At 39.0% G+C, this 23,179-nt stretch overlaps 2 protein-coding genes across 2 annotated transcripts; both read right to left on the bottom strand.

Annotated features, from left to right (window-relative positions):
- Positions 1-329: 329 nt before the first annotated feature.
- Positions 330-1,302, bottom strand: LOC113561482. The gene is made up of 2 exons (XM_026967978.1): positions 1,191-1,302; positions 330-967 (listed from the first exon to the last, which is right to left on the bottom strand). The coding sequence occupies exons 1-2, from the start codon at positions 1,300-1,302 to the stop codon at positions 330-332; spliced, it is 750 nt and encodes a 249-aa protein (XP_026823779.1).
- A 7,251-nt stretch (positions 1,303-8,553) lies between these two features.
- On the bottom strand, positions 8,554-21,250 carry LOC113561481 (proteoglycan 4-like). The gene is made up of 4 exons (XM_026967977.1): positions 21,183-21,250; positions 20,567-20,833; positions 20,196-20,479; positions 8,554-9,374 (listed from the first exon to the last, which is right to left on the bottom strand). Exons 1-4 carry the CDS (start codon positions 21,248-21,250, stop codon positions 8,554-8,556), a joined length of 1,440 nt encoding a protein of 479 aa, XP_026823778.1.
- Between the last annotated feature and the right edge of the window lie 1,929 nt (positions 21,251-23,179).

Below are 23,179 nucleotides of genomic sequence, written 5' to 3'. Positions count from 1 at the left end.
TTTTTATCCCACCAACCACCGCTCAAGGGGAGTCCTGGTACTACACAGCGCATTAATTCAGGACCCCCCCCCCGCCGGTTCCGCGCGCCCGGCTGAAATGGGTGGCATTGGTCTTACGTCCTCTTGTGGGCCCCCTGTCTCCAAGAGGTTCAGATACCCCCCCCCCCTATACCCCGGATTGCGCTCATCCAAATTTGGAAAACCTATCAAACCGGACCAGGAAACATGCCCCAATCCTCATAGGGATGGAACATGCTGCCTGGTCGACAATTAATGTCAAAACCCGTAGTCTGCGCTAAAGCGGAGGACCGCCGTTGTTACTCCTCCAATTATCTCTCTTCTTCACAGCCGTCCTCTTCCCTTAACATTAAAATGGTAGAGACCCTCTCCGCCAGTTGATCCCATTCCTGTTGATTAGTCAGCATACGTCGGACTAACTGCGCATCTTGGGCCAGAGTACCCTCGTCCGCCGGACACAAATCACCCCTATAAAACTGCCAAACCGAGCAGTTAAAGATAACATGTGTAGGATCCTCATTAGAGACTTCACAGTACGGACAGCTAGATGATGGCCGTTTTCCTATACGGGACAGAAAGGCATTAAATGCCCCATGTCCAGTAAGGAACTGCGTCAGGTAATAATTTGTACGTCCAAAAGAACGATCAAGCCAAGATTGCCAAACTGGCAAAATTATTTGGCGACAACGAAATCCGGGCTCCTGAGGAGTCATTTCATCCAGTCTCTCCTTCCACCTTTCTCTAAGCCTATCCAGTACTTGCTTACGAATCCTCGCGCGTATAGTCTTCTCAAGCGGGCAAACTATATAATCCGTGCCCTTTATCACACAGAGTTGTTGGAAACCCCAAGCCCGTCCTTCAGCTAATATATCCACCGGGGGGATGTGAGCCAGCAGGCCCGCCGCCTTTGAAGAACCGTCCGATAACCGGAAATGACCCTCAAAGATAACTTACGATAAACGCGGTTAAGAGGTTGCAAAATCCCGCGTTTTAAACGATCTGTAGCCCAAAGAGGTGCTGCATAAAGTAAAATTGACAACACTGTATAAACATACAACCGACGTTTCTCTTCTAGTGGCCCTCGAAGATTGGGCATTAGTCGGGACAGCACCCCGCACACTTTATCCGCCTTATCAGCCACATACTGAGCATGCGTCACGAAGGAAAGAGACCTATCAAGTATACACCAAGATATTTCATAGATTCCTGCGGATAAATGGTCTCCGTGTCCACCACGAGGCCCCGTTCCATTATATTTCGAGAAGTACGACCAAAAACAACCATGACTGTTTTCTGGGTAGCCACCCGCAGACCAAGACCTCTGATATTGTTCAGAATCAGCTGGATCGCTAAAGCCGACTAGGCTAAGGTCTCATGGTCATCACGTCCTCCTATCAGAGCTAATGTGTCATCAGCAAATCCAGAGATATAAACATCTGGGGGTAACTGTAAACGCAAAATCCTGTCGTACGCTATGTTCCATAATAATGGAGCTAACACCGCTCCTTGGGGGACCCCACATACCACGTTACGGTGGATAAATGATCCGTCCCCAAGAACCGCAAAAATCTTTCGATCAGATAAATAAGAGCGAATAATCTCGATCAAGTAAGCAGGACACTGCCATTCCTCTAGGGCCAATAATATGACCATCCATGGAAGAGTATTAAACGCGTTCTGAATATCCAATGATACACTCAGACAAATATCGCCCGTGGCCGTATAACGACTAATAATATCCCGAGTAAACGTTAACGCGTCGTTCGTAGACCAGTTTATACAAAATCCAAATTGGTTACTACTGACCCCTCCACATCTAGCAATATGATCCATCAAACGAAGGGTAAGGACCCGTTCGTAAACTTTACCTATTTCGTCCAATAAACAAATCGGCCTATATCCTCCAGGATCGTCGTCCGGACGATTGCCCTTCTTAAGCAAAATAAGACGGGCTTCCTTCCACCGATTGGGAAACACCCTGGCCTGTATACAACCATTCAGAATAGATATAATCACGTCCGGAGCTTCGCGCAATAAATGACGCCAGATACGACCGGGAATACCATCCGGTCCCGGAGCCGTCATTTTAGAACCTACTCTGAGTATCATTCGGGCTAATTCTGACGATGTTAGATCGAATCGAATCGATCATCTTCCTGCTTTAACCTAACCTAACCTTTTTTTGGACGTGAGGCAAGAAAAATGCAGTTACGCACCTCCGGTCTTCCAGCGATTGCTCGCTGTCCAACACGGGGAGTGTGGAACTCTCCCAGGACCCATGCTGGCCACTGGGCATACCCACTAAAAAAAAAGCCTCCGGATTTACATCTTCCGACACTAAACCAGCGCACCGGGGAATTGCCATCAGCAAACAACCCGGTGCGCCAGCTAGCCGCGTCCAGGGATCATGTCCCCTAATCCCAAAGGAGTCCTTCCCGTCAATCTCGGCCGATCACACACACATACGCGCGCGCGCGCACACACACAAACACACACACACGCACACTCACGCTCACACATACACTTAACGACGCGAGACCGAAAGCAGCCAGGCCACCAAAGTCCTAAGGTAAAACAAAACAATAGATCGATAGGGATCAGTCAATCCGATAAAAGAGTCAAACTAATGAAATAAGATCAATAGGGATCAGTCACCCGATAAAATAGTAAGTAAAATCTATATATACAGGGTGATTCAAAACAACTTCATGTCCTTGAAATGTCGTATTCCTGATTGAATTTTGAGACGCTTTTTCCTTTACCAAAATTTTCTCCGAAGCTTAGTTTTTGAATTATAAAAAGAAAGAAATTGTCGAATAACAGGCCGCGCGTGAGAGGCAGACAGAGGCGGCGCGCGGCGCGACTCACCGCGGCGCTTACGCGGGACGCTCAGCTGATCGCTACATACGATCTCTCATAATTCTCTCTCATGATTCTCTCTCTCACTCACTCACTCTTTGTTTTTATAATTGAAAAACTAAGCTTCAGGGACAATTTAGAAAAGAGAAAGTCTCAGAATTGAGTCAGCAATACGACATTTCTCTCACTCACTTACCTTGTAGAGAATGACTTCGTGTTGTTGTAGTTCCTTGGAAAAGACGAATCGATCATAATCAATATTTTATTCTTCCACACACAAATTTTACGCAGATATTCAATCACAGTTTCGAGACACTGAGAGTTCACAGCAGAGTAATTAATCGAAAGTTTTTTTTATAAACTATTACGTTTCACTCACTCGATCAATGAAACGAGAAATGTACTAATGACTCTCAATCACTCGCCGACTAAAAATCACTCACAAGAAAGAAAGAAACACGCAACACAACACAACGCACGGTACACAACATGTTTCTAACCTCAACACATGTTTACGCGGTGACAGGAAGCAGTCGACTGATTTTTTATTATGATTGTACTAGCGTTGTCGAACTTGTGATCGGTTGAGGCCTCAGTATTCAGATCGTGGCAATTCGAGAAGTATAAAACGTATAATGCCGTATGATGTTCGTTTTGAGTTTAATTAAAATAAAGTGTTTTAAAAATATTTAATATTTTATTACACGTTATTATTTAAAAGCAATCATAATATGAAAAAATTTGAATTAAAACTCTTGTAACTTTTTCTTACATTTTGATAAACGTAAGATATTCGACGTAAAAAATATTGGTCGCCCTGAAAAGGACGAATTCCTTTTGATCGTCCTAAAAAGGACGGATTGTTTTTGGTCGTCCTGAAAAGAACGGATTGTGATTCTCTTTTACAAGAGATGCTCAAAATGGCCCCCGTCCATTCTAATGCAGGCCCTCATCCGTCGTAACAAATTTCTTTGCACGTTTTCCATCACGTCGTCTTCGATGGTCCATATGGCTTCCCGCAATCTTCCTTCCACATCTTCTAGGCTTTCGGGATGCGTTTTATAAATCATCTCTTTGCAATGACCCCAAAGGAAGAAGTCCAGCGGATTGAGATCCGGGGATCTCGCAGGCCAACGTATCGGGTCATATCGACCCATCCAGCGTCCAGGGAACTGCCGATTTAGAAAATTGGTCACAATTCTTCCGTTGTGTAGCCCAGCACCGTCTTGTTGGAATATTATTTTGCTTCTTTCGTACAACGGCACTTCTTCTAAAAATTCTGGTAAATTGTCGCTTAATAATTCCAGATATATTGCGGCAGTTTAAATGTCTGAAAGAATAATTGGATCTAGGATTTCAGTTCCAAAAATTCCACTCCAGACATTCATTTTCCAACGAGTCTGGAAGTTTCTGACTCGTGTACCGCCGGGATTTTCCTCGCTCCATAAGTGCATGTTGTGCGAATTAAATACCCCTTCTCGTGTAAATAGCGATTCATCGCTAAATATCACACGAGAAGGGAATGTGGGATCTTGTTCTGTTCTTCTTATAAAATCTTCGCAGAACCTTCTTCTCAGAGGATAATCTTCTGGTTGTAAATGCTGCACGCGGGTGTAATGAAACGCGTGCGCTTTTCTTCTTTTAAGATCCTCTGTACGGTTGAATATGCTAAATTGTGTTCTCGAGCAATGATCCGAATACTTGTTTCGGGATTTTGCTCGACAGCGCGAACAACTGTCTCCGTATTTCGCAAATTTCTTGCGCGACGATCTCTCCCTGTGTCGTGTTTGTTCGGCAGGACATTCCCTGTTTCGTACAACCTTTGCGCTGCACCAAGTATGACACGGGCCGACGGATGTCTTGGTCTATTTGGGTATAATTCGACGTATCTTCTTGCAGCAACGTTATGCTGCCCGTTGCATTCGCCGAGTGCCATCAGCATATCGTAGTATTCTTCGTATGTGTATGCTGCCATGTCGTTCTCCTAAAGCTTCTTCTAATGTCGTTCTTCTAATAATCAAGGGATTATTGATTGCAGTATCGATCGCTTCATCCTATTTATACGATCTTCACGGAGGGTCGATACCCCCCCCCCCCGCGGCCCCCTGACGAATCGCGGACACCCGCGACACGCGACTCACCGGTGTCCGCGATTCGTCAGGGGGCCGCGGGGGGGGGGGGTATCGACCCTCCGTGAAGATCGTATAAATAGGATGAAGCGATCGATACTGCAATCAATAATCCCTTGATTATTAGAAGAACGACATTAGAAGAAGCTTTAGGAGAACGACATGGCAGCATACACATACGAAGAATACTACGATATGCTGATGGCACTCGGCGAATGCAACGGGCAGCATAACGTTGCTGCAAGAAGATACGTCGAATTATACCCAAATAGACCAAGACATCCGTCGGCCCGTGTCATACTTGGTGCAGCGCAAAGGTTGTACGAAACAGGGAATGTCCTGCCGAACAAACACGACACAGGGAGAGATCGTCGCGCAAGAAATTTGCGAAATACGGAGACAGTTGTTCGCGCTGTCGAGCAAAATCCCGAAACAAGTATTCGGATCATTGCTCGAGAACACAATTTAGCATATTCAACCGTACAGAGGATCTTAAAAGAAGAAAAGCGCACGCGTTTCATTACACCCGCGTGCAGCATTTACAACCAGAAGATTATCCTCTGAGAAGAAGGTTCTGCGAAGATTTTATAAGAAGAACAGAACAAGATCCCACATTCCCTTCTCGTGTGATATTTAGCGATGAATCGCTATTTACACGAGAAGGGGTATTTAATTCGCACAACATGCACTTATGGAGCGAGGAAAATCCCGGCGGTACACGAGTCAGAAACTTCCAGACTCGTTGGAAAATGAATGTCTGGAGTGGAATTTTTGGAACTGAAATCCTAGATCCAATTATTCTTTCAGACATTTAAACTGCCGCAATATATCTGGAATTATTAAGCGACAATTTACCAGAATTTTTAGAAGAAGTGCCGTTGTACGAAAGAAGCAAAATAATATTCCAACAAGACGGTGCTGGGCCACACAACGGAAGAATTGTGACCAATTTTCTAAATCGGCAGTTCCCTGGACGCTGGATGGGTCGATATGACCCGATACGTTGGCCTGCGAGATCCCCGGATCTCAATCCGCTGGACTTCTTCCTTTGGGGTCATTGCAAAGAGATGATTTATAAAACGCATCCCGAAAGCCTAGAAGATGTGGAAGGAAGATTGCGGGAAGCCATATGGACCATCGAAGACGACGTGATGGAAAACGTGCAAAGAAATTTGTTACGACGGATGAGGGCCTGCATTAGAATGGACGGGGGCCATTTTGAGCATCTCTTGTAAAAGAGAATCACAATCCGTTCTTTTCAGGACGACCAAAAACAATCCGTCCTTTTTAGGACGATCAAAAGGAATTCGTCCTTTTCAGGGCGACCAATATTTTTTACGTCGAATATCTTACGTTTATCAAAATGTAAGAAAAAGTTACAAGAGTTTTAATTCAAATTTTTTCATATTATGATTGCTTTTAAATAATAACGTGTAATAAAATATTAAATATTTTTAAAACACTTTATTTTAATTAAACTCAAAACGAACATCATACGGCATTATACGTTTTATACTTCTCGAATTGCCACGATCTGAATACTGAGGCCTCAACCGATCACAAGTTCGACAACGCTAGTACAATCATAATAAAAAATCAGTCGACTGCTTCCTGTCACCGCGTAAACATGTGTTGAGGTTAGAAACATGTTGTGTACCGTGCGTTGTGTTGTGTTGCGTGTTTCTTTCTTTCTTGTGAGTGATTTTTAGTCGGCGAGTGATTGAGAGTCATTAGTACATTTCTCGTTTCATTGATCGAGTGAGTGAAACGTAATAGTTTATAAAAAAAACTTTCGATTAATTACTCTGCTGTGAACTCTCAGTGTCTCGAAACTGTGATTGAATATCTGCGTAAAATTTGTGTGTGGAAGAATAAAATATTGATTATGATCGATTCGTCTTTTCCAAGGAACTACAACAACACGAAGTCATTCTCTACAAGGTAAGTGAGTGAGAGAAATGTCGTATTGCTGACTCAATTCTGAGACTTTCTCTTTTCTAAATTGTCCCTGAAGCTTAGTTTTTCAATTATAAAAACAAAGAGTGAGTGAGTGAGAGAGAGAATCATGAGAGAGAATTATGAGAGATCGTATGTAGCGATCAGCTGAGCGTCCCGCGTAAGCGCCGCGGTGAGTCGCGCCGCGCGCCGCCTCTGTCTGCCTCTCACGCGCGGCCTGTTATTCGACAATTTATTTCTTTTTATAATTCAAAAACTAAGCTTCGGAGAAAATTTTGGTAAAGGAAAAAGCGTCTCAAAATTCAATCAGGAATACGACATTTCAAGGACATGAAGTTGTTTTGAATCACCCTGTATATAAGCCAAATACCACTCACTCACCACTCACTTACTCACTGACTCATCAACGTGCAGTCCGAACCACTGCACCTATCGACTTGAAAGTTTAAGAGTATATTCCTACTATCACGTAGGTGCTCACTAAGGGAGGGTTTTCCGAAATTCCACCCCTAACGGGTGAGAAGGGGTAAAATGTGTTTTTATTTAATTCTACACATAATATCGCGGGCGAAGCCCGCGTGACGAGGGATGCTAGTAATAAATAAACTAAAACGTAAATAGTATAAGATAAATAACGACTGACACAAGACCCAGGGGCCAAAAGGGCTAACCCGGGTCACCACGTATACCTAGAGGGTCCTGAGCCTGCCGCAATCGTTCCGCCTCTTCTTTTAAACGCATAACATTATTACAGAATGTCGAAAATATATTCCACGTCTCCTACTCACCACCCCCTCTATGATGGCTTGCAGAGAGAGACGTCGACCAAACACATCCCGTAAGGCATTTCTCTCAACATTCCAGGCAGGACACTTCAACAGGGTGTGCTCGGAGGAATCCGACGCAGCCAGACAATGAAACCTAACCTAACCTAACCTAACCTAACCTTGGCGGGGGAGGAGCGAAGCGTATGTGTTCTGGGCTCCAGTTTCGGAAAATAGAACCCGATTAGGTTAGGTTAGGTTGAGTTTCTGCAAATTTATCCTATTAATAATAATATTGCTGAATAAAGTATATGAATCTGAAATATTTATTATTTTTCTTTCTCTTTGTTCTTCTTTTGTTAATAACTTCTTAACAAACAACGAGCGACGGGTGAAACCTTCTGCGTGCTACTCGAGGAAGTGACCTTTGTAATATATGTCAAATTCAAGTCCTTACTTCGTGTGAAAAGTCGGAAATCCATACAAAATCACTAAACTTATTTTGTTAATAACTTTTTAATAAACAATGAGCGATGGCTAAAACCTCTTGAAGGTCACTCAGGAGGGTGACCTTGATAACATATGTCAAGGTCAAGGTCATTGGAGGGGCGTCCCCTTTTCTGAACTTTTACCCAGAAAAAATATATATGTAGGTGAAATACAGGATGTTTGAGATGATTGCGTAGTAGGTCTTGGATTACTGCTGCTGCTGTCGGACACCTCGTTTTCTATGGGGTGGCCGTGGTGCTGTAGGCACCAGTGTTGAGGAAGTTTAGTGGCGTCTTGCGGCGCGGTGGTGTTACCACGTTCCTGATCCGGGGAGGATGTTAATCCCGGATCAGGCGTTCTCGGTACGAGATGTGGGGCTCCGTAAGCGTGACCCGGATAGAGCCCCATTTGTCCTTCTCCGGGGAAGGTGCCTCGTCACTCGGCAGGGAGACCCAGGAGATGTTGGTCTGGGTCCCCTGATGGAAGTTCTCCTTGTCCGACGCTGCAGTCCTTGGTGGCGGTGTGGCGGAAGCTCGCCTTTGTCGCGGACTCGTTCTTCTCCGCACGCGTATGTCCCACGGCGACAGGGTTTCTCGTGGAGGCCTTGTTCGCCTAGGAGGCGAGAGTGCGAGCTCCTGGAGAGTCCACGGGAGCAAGTCGGTGCAGACCCTGCGAGGTGGCTTCTCTTCGTCGGCCCAGAGAGAGACTACCGGCTGAAAGCCGGGGACCGGCGATGACGGCGTCGGTGGCGCGGCAGCGGGAGCAGCTGTGAGTTTCGGCTGAGAGCCGGGGACCGGCGATGACGGTGCCGGTGATGCGGCAGCGGGAGCGGCGGTGGTGGATCGACTGCTCGCCGCTGGTGGTCGGACCGCTACTCGAGCCAGTGCTCTCGTTCTTCGAGGTGCTCTCGGCAATATCAGCAGTGCTACTCTCTGTGCTGCTGGTCGTACTCTCGATGTCACTGGTCGTACTCTCGGTGCCACTGGTCGTTCTCTCGGTGATACTGGTCGTGCCGCTGTCAGAGAGATGGCCGTGACGGCCGGTGCTTCGGGATTGAGGACAGGAGTGGGAACTTCGATTGTCGTAGATGGTGGCCTGTGGTGTACTATCGGCCGTCTAGGTCGTGTAGGTTTGCGCTCCGTAGTAACTTCGGATACTCCTACGCCCAGCGTCTCGTGGCTTTAAGAAAGCTGGCTGTGTCCGGCCCCCGCCGCGCGGTCTTATATACCGCCGTAGACCGCTGTTGCATGCGAGAACGCGGTGGCGGCGTGCGACGCCTAGCGGCGTTCCGCGGAGCGAACCGTGCGGCGGCCATCGACATATAGAATGGACTGTGCATCGCGGTACCAAAGCTCGCGCCCGCTGTAGAAAAGGAGGTACTATATGATAGGCCTATGTCTGTCTCCCTTCTTGCAGGCCGTCGCAATAAAGTTGCGAACCCTGCGCACAATTTTTGTTTTTAATGATATAGTTAATTATTTTTCTACTATTGTATTTTACAAATATTTGTTTTAATATATTCATGTATAAACAATAGATAAATTTATATTGATAATTTATATTATTATATTGATATTTATATTTTTGTACGTGTACTATTGTATTACAAATTGATATTTTATTAAGTATTTAATTATTTATTATTTATTGTAAAGTATTAATTATTTATAAAGTTCTATACATAAGTGCTATACAGGGTGTCCCGAATTTAAATGTCCAAACTTCGGGAGCGTGTAGAGGATGATAAATGAAAAATAAAAAGTCCTTTAGAGATATGCTCGTTTTTACTTCGTTTTGGAAAAATCGCAAAAAAGAAAACGTAGATTTCATGCAGCAATGACTTGTCGTTCCGGAATTCTTCTGTTTGAAAATCGGCGCCGCGCATACTCTCGCACTTCCTTTGTTTGTTTACATTTCTTTGTTTGTTTACATTTCTGCTTCTCTCCTATAAATTCGTCAGTTACTCATCAGAAGCCATCGAGTGAATTACTCCTGTCACAATGCCGCGTACATATTCTAACGTTGAATATGCTGATATGGTTTTCGTGTATGGTTTCTGTGACGGTAATGCTAGGGAGGCGGTGCGAGAGATGCGCGCCGATTTTCAAACAGAAGAATTCCGGAACGACGAGTCATTGCTGCATGAAATCTACGTTTTCTTTTTTGCGATTTTTCCAAAACGAAGTAAAAACGAGCATATCTCTAAAGGACTTTTTATTTTTCATTTATTACACACACACACACATATATATAGTTTAAGTCATCACAGGCACTAGAATGTGATACAACGTTTATAACAAAAATTTATAATAAAATATATTTTAAAAATAAACGGAATTACAAACACAGTGTTACAAACAATTGTGTATTATATTTATTGGTGCATAAATAAGATTGTTTTTGTTAATTTATGTCTAATTCTTGTTGCAACTGCAGATTTTGTTTTAGCTGCGTGATGCAATCTGATTGTAAAAAAAGTAACAAGAACTAATTTTATTAATTGATAGCGATGATCGTTTAAACAATTTTGTTCAAAGCAGTGATCCTTATGATGAAATATAACGTTTGTTACTTTTTGTAAAGTTTTCAGTAAGAGATATTGTAAAATATTTTTATGGTGAGAAAAAATATTACTTTCTCTAAAAGTAATTTCACCTAGTGTACACAACGATATTACATCAGCAGATGCATTAATTAAACCACCTCTTGATTTTAAACGTTGTAAGTTGGAAAACGTTGTGTCACTATGTAGAAGAGTCAAGAGACACGGTAGTGTCTCGCGCCAAGTTCACGCGCAGCGCAATGGCAGCGAGAGACGGTCCGTGTATCTTTACGCGAGCCCACTAGTTGAGACTAGCCGAGATTTGCGGATCTTAATAACGCGTGGATCGATCGAGTTAAGAACAGGCTCAATCGATTCTGCGTACTCGAATTATATAATGAAAGTGTTTTTATTTTTCTCGTACATGCCCGGTGAAGGGAGATATTACGATGCAAAGTCCACATCGTGAAAATTTGTATTAAGAAACTCTGTTGTCGTCGTCGTCGTCTTGGCACGAAAATGTACAGTTCCGAAAAACTTGTATTTGTGATTCCAGAAAAATTTGACATGATAAATTGAACTCTCTGTATACCGATAATTAATTACAATATACTGGGTGTTGACATTCGATTATAATAAAAAAATAAATGATATCTCACAAAAATTACCTTTTTTGAAAAAGGGGAAAAAAGGCACCAAGTACACGCACCAGTCGCAACCAACCAAATAAAAATTAATCTATTAAACAAATGTCGTATATACATAAAATTAATCAAGTAAAACTTAACTTATTAAAAAAATGTCGTATATAAACCTATAAAAAATACGATATCGGAAAATGGTACCAAGTAAAACTTTACCAGTTACAACTAACCAAATAAAAATTAATCTCTTAAAAAAATTTCATATATATATAAAAATAAAAAATAGTAATGCTAAAGAACTTGGCGCTGCTACATCATCAAGTAATACGTTAACTGACAATGCTAACTAATGTTTAAATATGTTAATTGACAGTGTTCACTAATGTAATATTGTTATTTACTTAATGAATAGTGTTTTATGTAGCAGCGCCAAGTTCTTTAGCATTACTATTTTTTATTTATATATATATATGAAAATTTTTTAAGAGATTAATTTTTATTTGGTTAATTGTGACTGGTAAAGTTTTACTTGGCACCATTTTCCGATATCATATTTTTTATAGGTTTATATACGACATTTTTTTAATAAGTTAAGTTTTACTTGATTAATTTTATGTATATACGACATTTGTTTAATAGATTAATTTTTATTTGGTTGGTTGCGACTGGTGCGTGTACTTGGCGCCTTTTTTCCCCTTTTTCATTAAACATACATTATATGCCGTTTTTTTTTATATTTTGCGTACTACAAATCCTGTAATATATCCAAGTACATCGTCAATGTAATCTTTATTTAACATTGAAAATAGAGCGTTCGTATAATCGTGATCATGAATAATATTCATAATTATCATTTAAATCTTCGGTGTCATTTTCTTCAATCTTACTAATATTATCAACATTTCTATGTATATTAGTGGAAGTAATGTTTAAGAAGATAGTATCGTCGAGCAGCAATATTCGCATATTTCGAACCACGAACTTGTGCATGAGTTAGTAATTTTTTAAACACTGTCATGAATTGCATACAGGTTGGGTTATTATTGTGACCACAATGACTTCGCACCGCAGAAAAAAACAATTCTAAGTGGTCTTGTGACAACTTGTATGTTAAAAAATACGACATATTATTATTTGGTTGTATCCAAGTCTTAAATAGTTCTAAAACACTATTTAAAGTAATAATTAATCCAAAAAATCCAGTTTTGAGTTTTGAATGCAAAATTGAAGTTCCTTGATATTTCAAAGAAGATATATAATGTATGAAACAATTAATTGCTTGTGTAATTTGTGTTAAATTTTCTCTACTAATAGGTCGTTTAGACGGAGTAGTACAAAACTTATTTCGAGAATTTAACAAATAAAAATGTTATTCAACATTAAGCAGAATTCTTCTGTTGCCTTACTATTTGCGAATTCTAAGAGCTTAAGAGATTCTCGGAGGTACCGCATTGCATTTGATACACTATTACTAAAAACCTGGACTGCGAGAGAGACTTTCATCTTTTCGTTCTGCCAATTTAAGTGTCGAAGTCTAACTTTGGTACTTAGATGTAGTCCATATTGTTCTTGTATATATATCAACTTTTCCACAAAGTCATATCGTATCTCTTCATTGTTCTCATTTTAAAGAACTCTATATTGAGCAAAACAGTTCCTAACTAATTTCATCATGTGACACGCGTCTAATACAATATATATTGGTTTTTTAGTAATAGGATGCGGAAAGAATACTTGTAACGTTTTATCTACTTGTACAGGGTGTCCCATGGGAAGTTGCTGAAACTAATCAGCTGTCATTTTTAAACGTATGCAGTTATTGAAAAAACAAAAATTGCGTTGGAAGGAGGAAAGTCTGTAGTTTTTAATGGGTATAAATAAAATTTAGCAAAATGTTTGTATATCAGTTTATTTTATTAATGAAAAATATGCTAATAATCAAGTAAGTTAATGATAAATATTTTCAAAGTGTGCACCATCTGAATTTGTACAAAAATCAATTTCTTTACGAAAACTTGTGAAAACTTTTTCTAACATGTCGTTTTTAATGTTGCTGACGACCTTTTTAATAGCTACTACTAAATCTGACACTGTTTCTGAATTTCCGGCATAACAATGGTCCTTAATGTATCCCCAAACAAAGAAGTCACATGGATTTAAATCCGGCGAGTACGGTGGCCATTCTAGCCCCCCCGGGCAAATTTGGGGTATCCCAGACCGATGACTCGATTGCCATAAACTTTATGGATTGTTTCGAAGACCTCCTGGGTTCGATGTGGTGTCGCTCCATCCTGCATGAAATGAAATCCTCTGACCAGGCCTCTTTTTTTTGCATGAGGGAAGAATTGTGTTTCGAGAAGCTGCTTGTAACTTTCACCAGTGACTGTTGATTCGAAGAATTGCAGATAAATTCCTTTTACCGAGATCGCAGCCCATGCTGTTATTTTTTGTGGATGTAAAGGTTTAGCCAGGGAAACGTTGAGATTTTCCGACCCCCAAAATCTATAATTTTGTTTATTAACATAACCATATTTAGCCAGAAATGTGCTTCGTCCGTGTAAATTATCAATTTTGCATCAAGTTCTCCATCTTCAAACATTCCATTTATCGTCTTGCAGAATTCCACACGTTTCGTCATAGCGCGTTTGGTTAGCAATTGATGCGATGTTATTTTATAGGGATGCATTTTCAGGAAATGTTTTAAAATCTTGTGTAACGTTGTTTTTGAAGAGAATCCAAATTCTTCCATTCGGAAAGCTGCCCAAGCTCTTGAAATATCCGTTTTGGATATTTCAAGAGCTTGGGCAGCTTTCCGAATGGAAGAATTTGGATTCTCTTCAAAATACTTCTTAATATCTTCAATGTTTTCTTCTGCAGCTACAGACACAGAAGGACCTGGCAGATCATGTCTACGGTCTTGGATAGTTCCATACTGCATAAAATTATCGATAATTCTGAGAAAAATAACACAAAACATTATTTTAATGCAGATTTATTGCCAAAAAATGGAGTGACGTAACGCATACGTTTAAAGAAATAATAAATTCTAACCTTTTCAGCGTGTTTTCGCTCTTAACTTTATGTGTTCCGTATTTAGTACGAAACCCCCTGTAAGCATTGCTATAAACTTTTCCTCTGGAAAAGAAGCACTCGACAAGATAAACCTTTTCTTCTGTCGTCAGATTACTCATTTTGACGCGCACGGACTTGCATCTACCACAACCAGAATAAAACTGCGGACACTCAGATGAACGACCGTTAACCGTAAGATCCTTTCTGAAGTCATGGAGGGGAGAACCAATCGTTTACTTTCAGCAACTTCCCATGGGACATCCTGTAAATGTGCACCTAATATATTGGGTCGTCCGGAAAGTTCGTGCCGATTTTGAAGGAAAATTCAAAGGCAACATTTTTTTATGTCGATAAATATTTATTGACTTATGTATGCACCGTTTTGTTTCACAACCTTTGTCCATCTTTCACGCAACTGGAAGATTCCATTCTCCCAGAACTTCTTAGGTTTCTCGGCGAAAAACTCCTCAAGGTGGTTTTTTATGTCGATCAAAGAGTTAAAGTTCTTGCCGCTAAGAGAATTTTGTAAAGACCTAAATAAGTGAAAGTCTGAAGGTGCAATGTCTGGTGAATACGGTGAGTGAGGTAGCACATCCCAGCCAAACTCCAACAATTTTTGTCGGATAGTCAAAGAAACATGACGTCTGGCATTGTCCTGATGGAACACGACGTCCTTCCTATTAGCTAATTCTGGACGTTTTTCCTGAATCGCTGTCTTTAATTCGTCCAGTTGCGAGCAGTACTTATCTGCATTTATCATTTGGTTGTGTGGTAGGAGCTCATAATATAGGATTCCTTTCCAATCCCACCAGACACAGAGAATGACTTTTTTTGGATGAAGGCCGGCTTTCGGAGTGGTTAATGCTGGTTCATTTCGCTTACCCCAGGATCTTTTTCGTTCTACATTGTTGTAAATGATCCATTTTTCGTCACCTGTCACTAATTGCTTCAAAAATGGTACGTTTTCGTTGCGTTTGTACAGCGAGTCGCAGATGGAAATGCGATCCATTAAATTTTTTCGGCCAAATTATGCGGAACCCATACATCATAGCGACTTACGTAACCAAGCTTCACTACATGATCGTGAACAGTGGTTTTCGATATTTTCAGTATCTCTGCTAATTCACGTGTCGTGTAGCGCGGGTTATTCTCGATCAGTGTCTTGATTTGGTCATCATCAGTAGTAGAGGGTCTGCCCGAGCGTTCTTGGTCTTTAAGGTTAAAATCACCAGCTCTAAACTTAGCGAACCACTTACGTACGGTTCTTTCAGCTAAAGCGCCTTCTCCGTAAACAGAACATATCGAATTTGTTGCTTGTGAGGCATTTTTGCCTTTCCGGTAATAGAAAAGCATCAAGTGTCTAAAATGTTCTTTGTTTTCTTCCATCTTCAAAAGAGTACAAAACTGACACGAATCAATTTATCTCAAACAACTTTTTTCCTAAAGATGCGTTGAAATGTCACCTTTAAGCATATATATATAAATCGTATGTTTTCAATAACATTGATATATTCAGACATGTTCCAACGCCATCTATTAAAAATCGGCACGAACTTTCCGGACGACCCAATATTTGCCAGAGTAAAATTATAATTTGGACCGTCAAATGTTAATGAAACAACATCAATACCTGTTTCATGAATACTTTTTAAAACGTTTGTAATAATATTTGCACGATCCTTTGCAGTTAATGAATCATTGAAATAGTATGCCACTGGTATTTTCCAATGTTCATTAATAGCTACTGCCATGACAACAACTGCTTCCTTAGCTAAGGGTAATTCATTGATATCTAAATGTGTCCCAAAGTTGATAACACCTATGTATTTTTTCCATTAAAGTGAACATCTTGTTTAATAGCCATATCATCAATTTGCAAACCGCAAAGAATAGTGCGTTTGTTTTCAACAGCTTCGCGTGCTTTTTTCGTTAAACAATCTATTGTAGGTTGTGAAATTCCAGGTGATCCGTCGATAGAACAGTACCATTTACAGATTGTCGAAGGATGTGGTAAAATATTTATAAATGATCTTCGAACGAAGTTATAGACTTTAGCCGAGTAAAAGTGTAGTGTAGTCGCAAAGGTTTTTAATTCTGTAGGAAAAGTATTAAATTTCTGTTTTTTTTGAAAGTACTTTTCGTACTACTACCTGAAGCACAGGGGATTCTAGTAACTAAAAATAAATAATTTTGATATGATAATGTATATGTATGTATATACATGTATCATTGAATGTATAATTATCATGAAAAAAATAAAATCCTCTTGAGTGGATATTTTGGTATATTTGCAATATATATTGTAATACATTGTAAAATATATATATACACTACTCACAAAAATTAGAGGAACACCAAACTTTTCTTAAAAAATAGGCAAACTTCAAGCAGCTGTAACTTTGTTAAAAATGAACGAAATTTAAATGTAAAAAAAGGATTTTAAAGCTTGAAACTTCTACTTTCGAACGGTTGCCATGAGTTTAAATTTCTGTGACGTTTGGTAATTTTTACATACAAAAAACTGCGAACTGGACAAATAAAAAATTTTCTTTTCACTTTGAAGGTCTGTCACGTATCAAGAACAATCTGCGAAAATTCTCGACTTTTTATTGTAAAAGATTGAAGTTTTCCCTACAAAACGCTTTTTTTTAATTTTTCTACGAGTTTTTGTTACTAAGTTATCGCCGATTAAATAAAAATTGGCATTGTTTACTTTGATTGCTCATAACTCCGGTAAAAATCATCGCACAGCAATTTAAAAAACGGATTCTTAAAGCTGAAACTTTGCTCTATTGAACGGTATACTTGCCCAAATTTTTTCGAAAACATGTAACCATGCTGAAAATGGATGAATATAACGTAAAAATGAATGATTTTTCACTTTGTCATTTTGACCTTAAAAACAATCGTACAGAATGACAAAAAAATTTGTTCTTCACATTTTTTTATACTTTTCAATACCATGAATTTGACAATAATTTGCTGAATAGCTATAAGATTTTTTTCATGGTGACCACTGTGGTTTTATGGGACAAAACTAAGAAATTGCTAAATTTCAGTAAGATAAAATAGAAAATAATGTTAATTAATGTTAAAAAATTGATTTCTAGCGCACTATATTAATCTTTATTAAGTCAGCAATAACAAAGTACACACTTTTCTACCAAAAGTTGAAACAATTTGTGAACCGCCGGCGTTAGTTTTATCCAAAGCGTACCACGCGGAGGTCGCACGGTCGGATTTACGCTTCGTTTTGTGTGTGTGCGTGTGTGTGCGCGCGTGTATGTGAGCGCTCACGGATTGCACGCAATTAGTGGAACGTCTTGCCGCTAGGCGGCGACAAGACGTAAGACGTTTCTCGTAAGTGAAAGAGTTCAGCTACATTACTTAAGATTGCGCATTCGTACTCACATGTGCTTATGCTTACATACGCATACGTATACTGAGCTGTTCGGAGTTATTCTATTGGCGATTTTTGATACTGTCTGATATATCACTAGTTAAGGTTTTTACTTATTCCTTTATTTATTTTTACATTTCTTCATTTCTTTTATCTATTCTGCTTTCTCCTCCTTCCGTTTTCTACTCGTTGTTCTTTTACAATGCCTATGCGTCATTTATCTGAGACAGATTGTGCTCGTATTGTGACTCTCCTGCAGGAGAATCACAGTCAACGTACGTTGCCAACCAGTTTGGAGTAAGTCCGTCCGTCATTAATCGGATTTATTCCCGGTTTCGAGAGACTGGCTCATACCACAGACGGCCGGGTCAGGGCCGTTCTCGTGAAACAAGCGCTCGGGAAGATCGAATGATCGTCCGGCAAGTTACACAGAATCGCTTTGTATGCGCATGTAGAATTGCCGGCGATATTAATTATGGTCGACAGCATCCGATCTCGGCTTCAACGATAAGAAATCGTTTGAGAGAAGCGGGATTGCACGCTTGTTGACCAGTGCAAGTTCCATACCTTACCCATCGTCATCATCGCCTACGATTACATTATGATCATTCTTTAGTCAGTAGGCGACCTAGGCAATGGAATTCTGTACTGTTTACGGATGAGTCTAGATTTTGCCTTTTTGGCAATGACAGACGAGCCCGAGTTTGGCGACGTCAAGGAGAACGCTATTCCGAAAACTGCAACAGACCGGTTCGAGCTTTTCATGGGGGTTCTGTAATGGTATGGGCAGGAATATCTCGATTTTCACGAACATCTCTTGTAATTATCCCTCCACCAGGATTAACTTCTAGATGATATGTTCATGAAATACTAGAGCCATATGTTCTACCAATTAGAAATCGAATTGGTCAACGGTTTCGACTAGTGCATGACAACGCACGACCGCACACTGCTCGTTACACCCAACAGTTTCTGAGAAACCATCAAATCGATACATTATTGCATCCGCCAATGAGTCCCGATTTGAATCCAATCGAGCATGTTTGGGATATGTTAGAGCGCCAAGTACGCGAAAACTATCCCAACATCGTCGATTTGGCTTCGCTTGTCACAGTTCTTTGTCGAACTTGACAGCGAATCCCTCAAAGAGCAATACGTCGTTGCATCAATATACGAAATCGATTGCGAGCAGTCATTTTGAATAGAGGCGGAAATACACGTTATTAAATTCTTTTTAGCGTTAATCACTCCATCTTGCATTAATCACTAATACACTCTACATAATACATACGCACACACACGCACGCACACACACACACACACACAAAACGAAGCGTAAATCCGACCGTGCGACCTCCGCGTGGTACGCTTTGGATAAAACTAACGCCGGCGGTTCACAAATTGTTTCAACTTTTGGTAGAAAAGTGTGTACTTTGTTATTGCTGACTTAATAAAGATTAATATAGTGCGCTAGAAATCAATTTTTTAACATTAATTAACATTATTTTCTATTTTATCTTACTGAAATTTAGCAATTTCTTAGTTTTGTCCCATAAAACCACAGTGGTCACCATGAAAAAAATCTTATAGCTATTCAGCAAATTATTGTCAAATTCATGGTATTGAAAAGTATAAAAAAATGTGAAGAACAAATTTTTTTGTCATTCTGTACGATTGTTTTTAAGGTCAAAATGACAAAGTGAAAAATCATTCATTTTTACGTTATATTTATCCATTTTCAGCATGGTTACATGTTTTCGAAAAAATTTGGGCAAGTATACCGTTCAATAGAGCAAAGTTTCAGCTTTAAGAATCCGTTTTTTAAATTGCTGTGCGATGATTTTTACCGGAGTTATGAGCAATCAAAGTAAACAATGCCAATTTTTATTTAATCGGCGATAACTTAGTAACAAAAACTCGTAGAAAAATTAAAAAAAAGCGTTTTGTAGGGAAAACTTCAATCTTTTACAATAAAAAGTCGAGAATTTTCGCAGATTGTTCTTGATACGTGACAGACCTTCAAAGTGAAAAGAAAATTTTTTATTTGTCCAGTTCGCAGTTTTTTGTATGTAAAAATTACCAAACGTCACAGAAATTTAAACTCATGGCAACCGTTCGAAAGTAGAAGTTTCAAGCTTTAAAATCCTTTTTTTACATTTAAATTTCGTTCATTTTTAACAAAGTTACAGCTGCTTGAAGTTTGCCTATTTTTTAAGAAAAGTTTGGTGTTCCTCTAATTTTTGTGAGTAGTGTATATATATATATATATATATATATATATATCAATGTATTGTTTATATTATTTAACATTTTACTATTTACTCACTTGTAATGTATCACTAGCTGTGCTTGTTATTAACTTGTTATCTTTTAAAGTTTTTAGTAATGAGCGTAAATCCTTCACTGTTTTTTTCAGTTTGTTAACCTGATCTCTAAACCGTTTCACTTCCTTCCGTTTGTCACGCAATTCTTCAATCAGTGCTTCCAAACATATTTCTGCTTCTGATGATGATTGTGAAACTTTTTTGATGTCTATATCATTGATTGTTCTTATATTTCTTCTTTTTGAAGGCACTTCTTCGGTTGATTGTTCCATTGAGAAGGATCTATAACACGTACAATTAGAATATGAACTTAGGCTGAAAATAATTACACATTTAGTATTCAATATCTTATTTGGAAACTAATATTACCTTTTTAAAGATGTATGTTTTATGTTGTAGTGTTGTATGTTCTGTATGCTCTCTTCGTTAGAGTTGTTACAATCAATGTTTTTCTCATCTTTCCATAGATTTCTAGATGGGACTGCATCAGGTTTTAAATACTTTTTTTCTCCAACTACACTTATGTTGAAATCTTGTTCTGTAAAGTGTTTTGAACAAAGTTTTGCGTTTTGATTTATATGTTCCATATTTAGTACTGATAGCCATAATTTCATTATGTTGTCCTTTCGTGGAACTCTGAAAAAAAGATAATTAATATATTACTTATTATTTTGTATAATTCAATGTTTTTTTTGTTATAAAATATTTAATAAAAAATATTTAAAATATATCTAAAATAATGGATGTTCAAAATGTCCCTTGTATTTAAAAACGCAACTACATAATCTAACCTCACTTTTCATAATTTTACTTCATAATTGATATTAAATACTATTACACGCACTTATTGTATCATATCACATATAGTTTATATGTATATTTAACAAACGCTATACAAAAATGTATATAATTACAGCTTTATAACACGTTAAGAAAGTATATTATAAATTATAACAATGTTTCATACAAGATAAAATGTACTTACTGATGCAGTTGTACATTCTTTTCATTCTTGTTATAACTGGTCTTACATATCACACATCTCACAACCATTATTGGTAACAGTTATATCAATCTAGAGGTGGCGGATAAAAAATGGCAAATTCAATATGGTGCATCCAAAATGGCGGACCCAAATTTCAATTGTTTTAAATTAGTTTCAAAGACCATTTTTGTGGTGGTTTTCGAGGTCACTGTTTACAATGTTAATAGTAGTTTGACAACATTCGTCTAGATTAATATAACTGTTATCAAATTCGTAATCACGGATCTAAAACACTTCTTCGAAACTGACTTTGAATAAAATTTTTGAAAATTCTGTGATTTCGGCCCTTGTGGCCGCGCCTTCGATCTACCCGACCGACACTAAAATTTCTGACTGTTGACCGGTTGGAGAAACAAGATACTCAGAGCACTTATTTAAAATAACTTTATTCACCGGTCTGAACTACTGGACCGTTACAATGTGAGACCGTTTTCAATATCGTGCGACTTGCTCCACGTATTGATCCGAAGTGACCGAATCTCTTCGACGAATTCACAATGTTGTCCTTAGAGGCGATTAGAATATTCGAGGGGCCAATTAACTATCGACAGCCGGCTATTTTTCGGGCAGACCGCCGCTGCCTGTAAATAAGAAGTGATTACGGAGACTAAGGCGAATGGCCTTGAGTCAGCCGATACACTTCTCACTAGCGTTCTGATAGCCGCGATCAGGACGAAAGCATAATTTTGAATTATTATTGGCCTTCTCGAACAGCCCTCGATTTTGAATCTGCCATTCCGAATCTCGTAAAATTAATGCCAAACATTCAGACAATGAAATCATAATAGAGTAATGTCGTAAAAGCTGTAAGAGAATAACGCTCAGGAGTAGCGTTAGTTACCATTGTGCTATAGAGTGTTAAATTTTCGAATGCGTTTTCTAACCTTAAAATGCGTTGTTAGCACAAATAAAAAGACACGTGTCTAATGTTTTTCGATGTACTACGTGTGTGCAAAGTTTCAAGAAAATCGGCGAGTGGCACTTGGGTAGTGTTACTTGTGAGAAAAACATCATGGCCTATCTAATCGGATAATCCAATTACATAGTAACAAACGAATATATTAAATTGTATATTCGATGAAGAACATGATCGGATATATCAGATGAAGATATCCATCATTTAATCGGAAAACAACGTTAACCATCGGAAACACTATTTAATCGGTTTATCCGATGGAAATTTTCTCCAGTGTAGATGGGTCGACCTTGGAAAAATCCATTCGTAGGTAAAGGAGCGAAATCCCTATTACTAGGGATAGGACCATGTGCAATCTAACGAGAAAAAGAAATGGTACAATGGAGAAGCAAAAAAAAAGTCAAGAGATGTTTTAATTACAAATTAACATAATTTATTTTGATTCAACCCAAAATTTGAAAAAGGTTCGATTACAATTGAATATAATTGAATAGGTTACACAAGTTGTAGTTATAGTACAATTAGTATGGATAGAGACTACGCAGTTTGTTCGCAAGAGTTTACAATAAAGAAAAATTTCTGTTTGTTTATGAAAACGGAAAATATCCAAAATATTTGATAGGGTAAAGCGAGGAGAGATGATACACTGATAGGCAAGTTGACGCACTTATTAGTTTATTGATTTGCGACTAGATGTAGAGCTGTTGATAGATAGCTACATTGTGTAGAGTTATCATATTACAGTTAAATTGTTGACGAAATCTGTCCGGCTATTTCAAGGATATCAAAGAATTATTGGCGTTCATCTTACTGGTAAGGCTTCATATTTTTATACAGCCGTTTAATTTTCGATAAACACAGTGGACGGACATTTTTTTGAAAGTTTTCATTGTTAGAATGGTAAAATTTATCTGTTTCTCCATCTAGTGCGAGAATTATCAAGCTAATGACCCGACACATTGCGAACTCCTTATATCTAATTATGTGTTTATGTTTGGAATAAAGTATCGAGCTCTCGGCT

The sequence above is a fragment of the Ooceraea biroi genome, chromosome 2 (genome assembly GCF_003672135.1).
Source record: "Ooceraea biroi isolate clonal line C1 chromosome 2, Obir_v5.4, whole genome shotgun sequence".
Classification (NCBI taxonomy): domain Eukaryota; kingdom Metazoa; phylum Arthropoda; class Insecta; order Hymenoptera; family Formicidae; genus Ooceraea; species Ooceraea biroi.
Note: the sequence above shows the minus strand (reverse complement) of the source record. Positions and strands in the feature narration are given on the sequence as shown.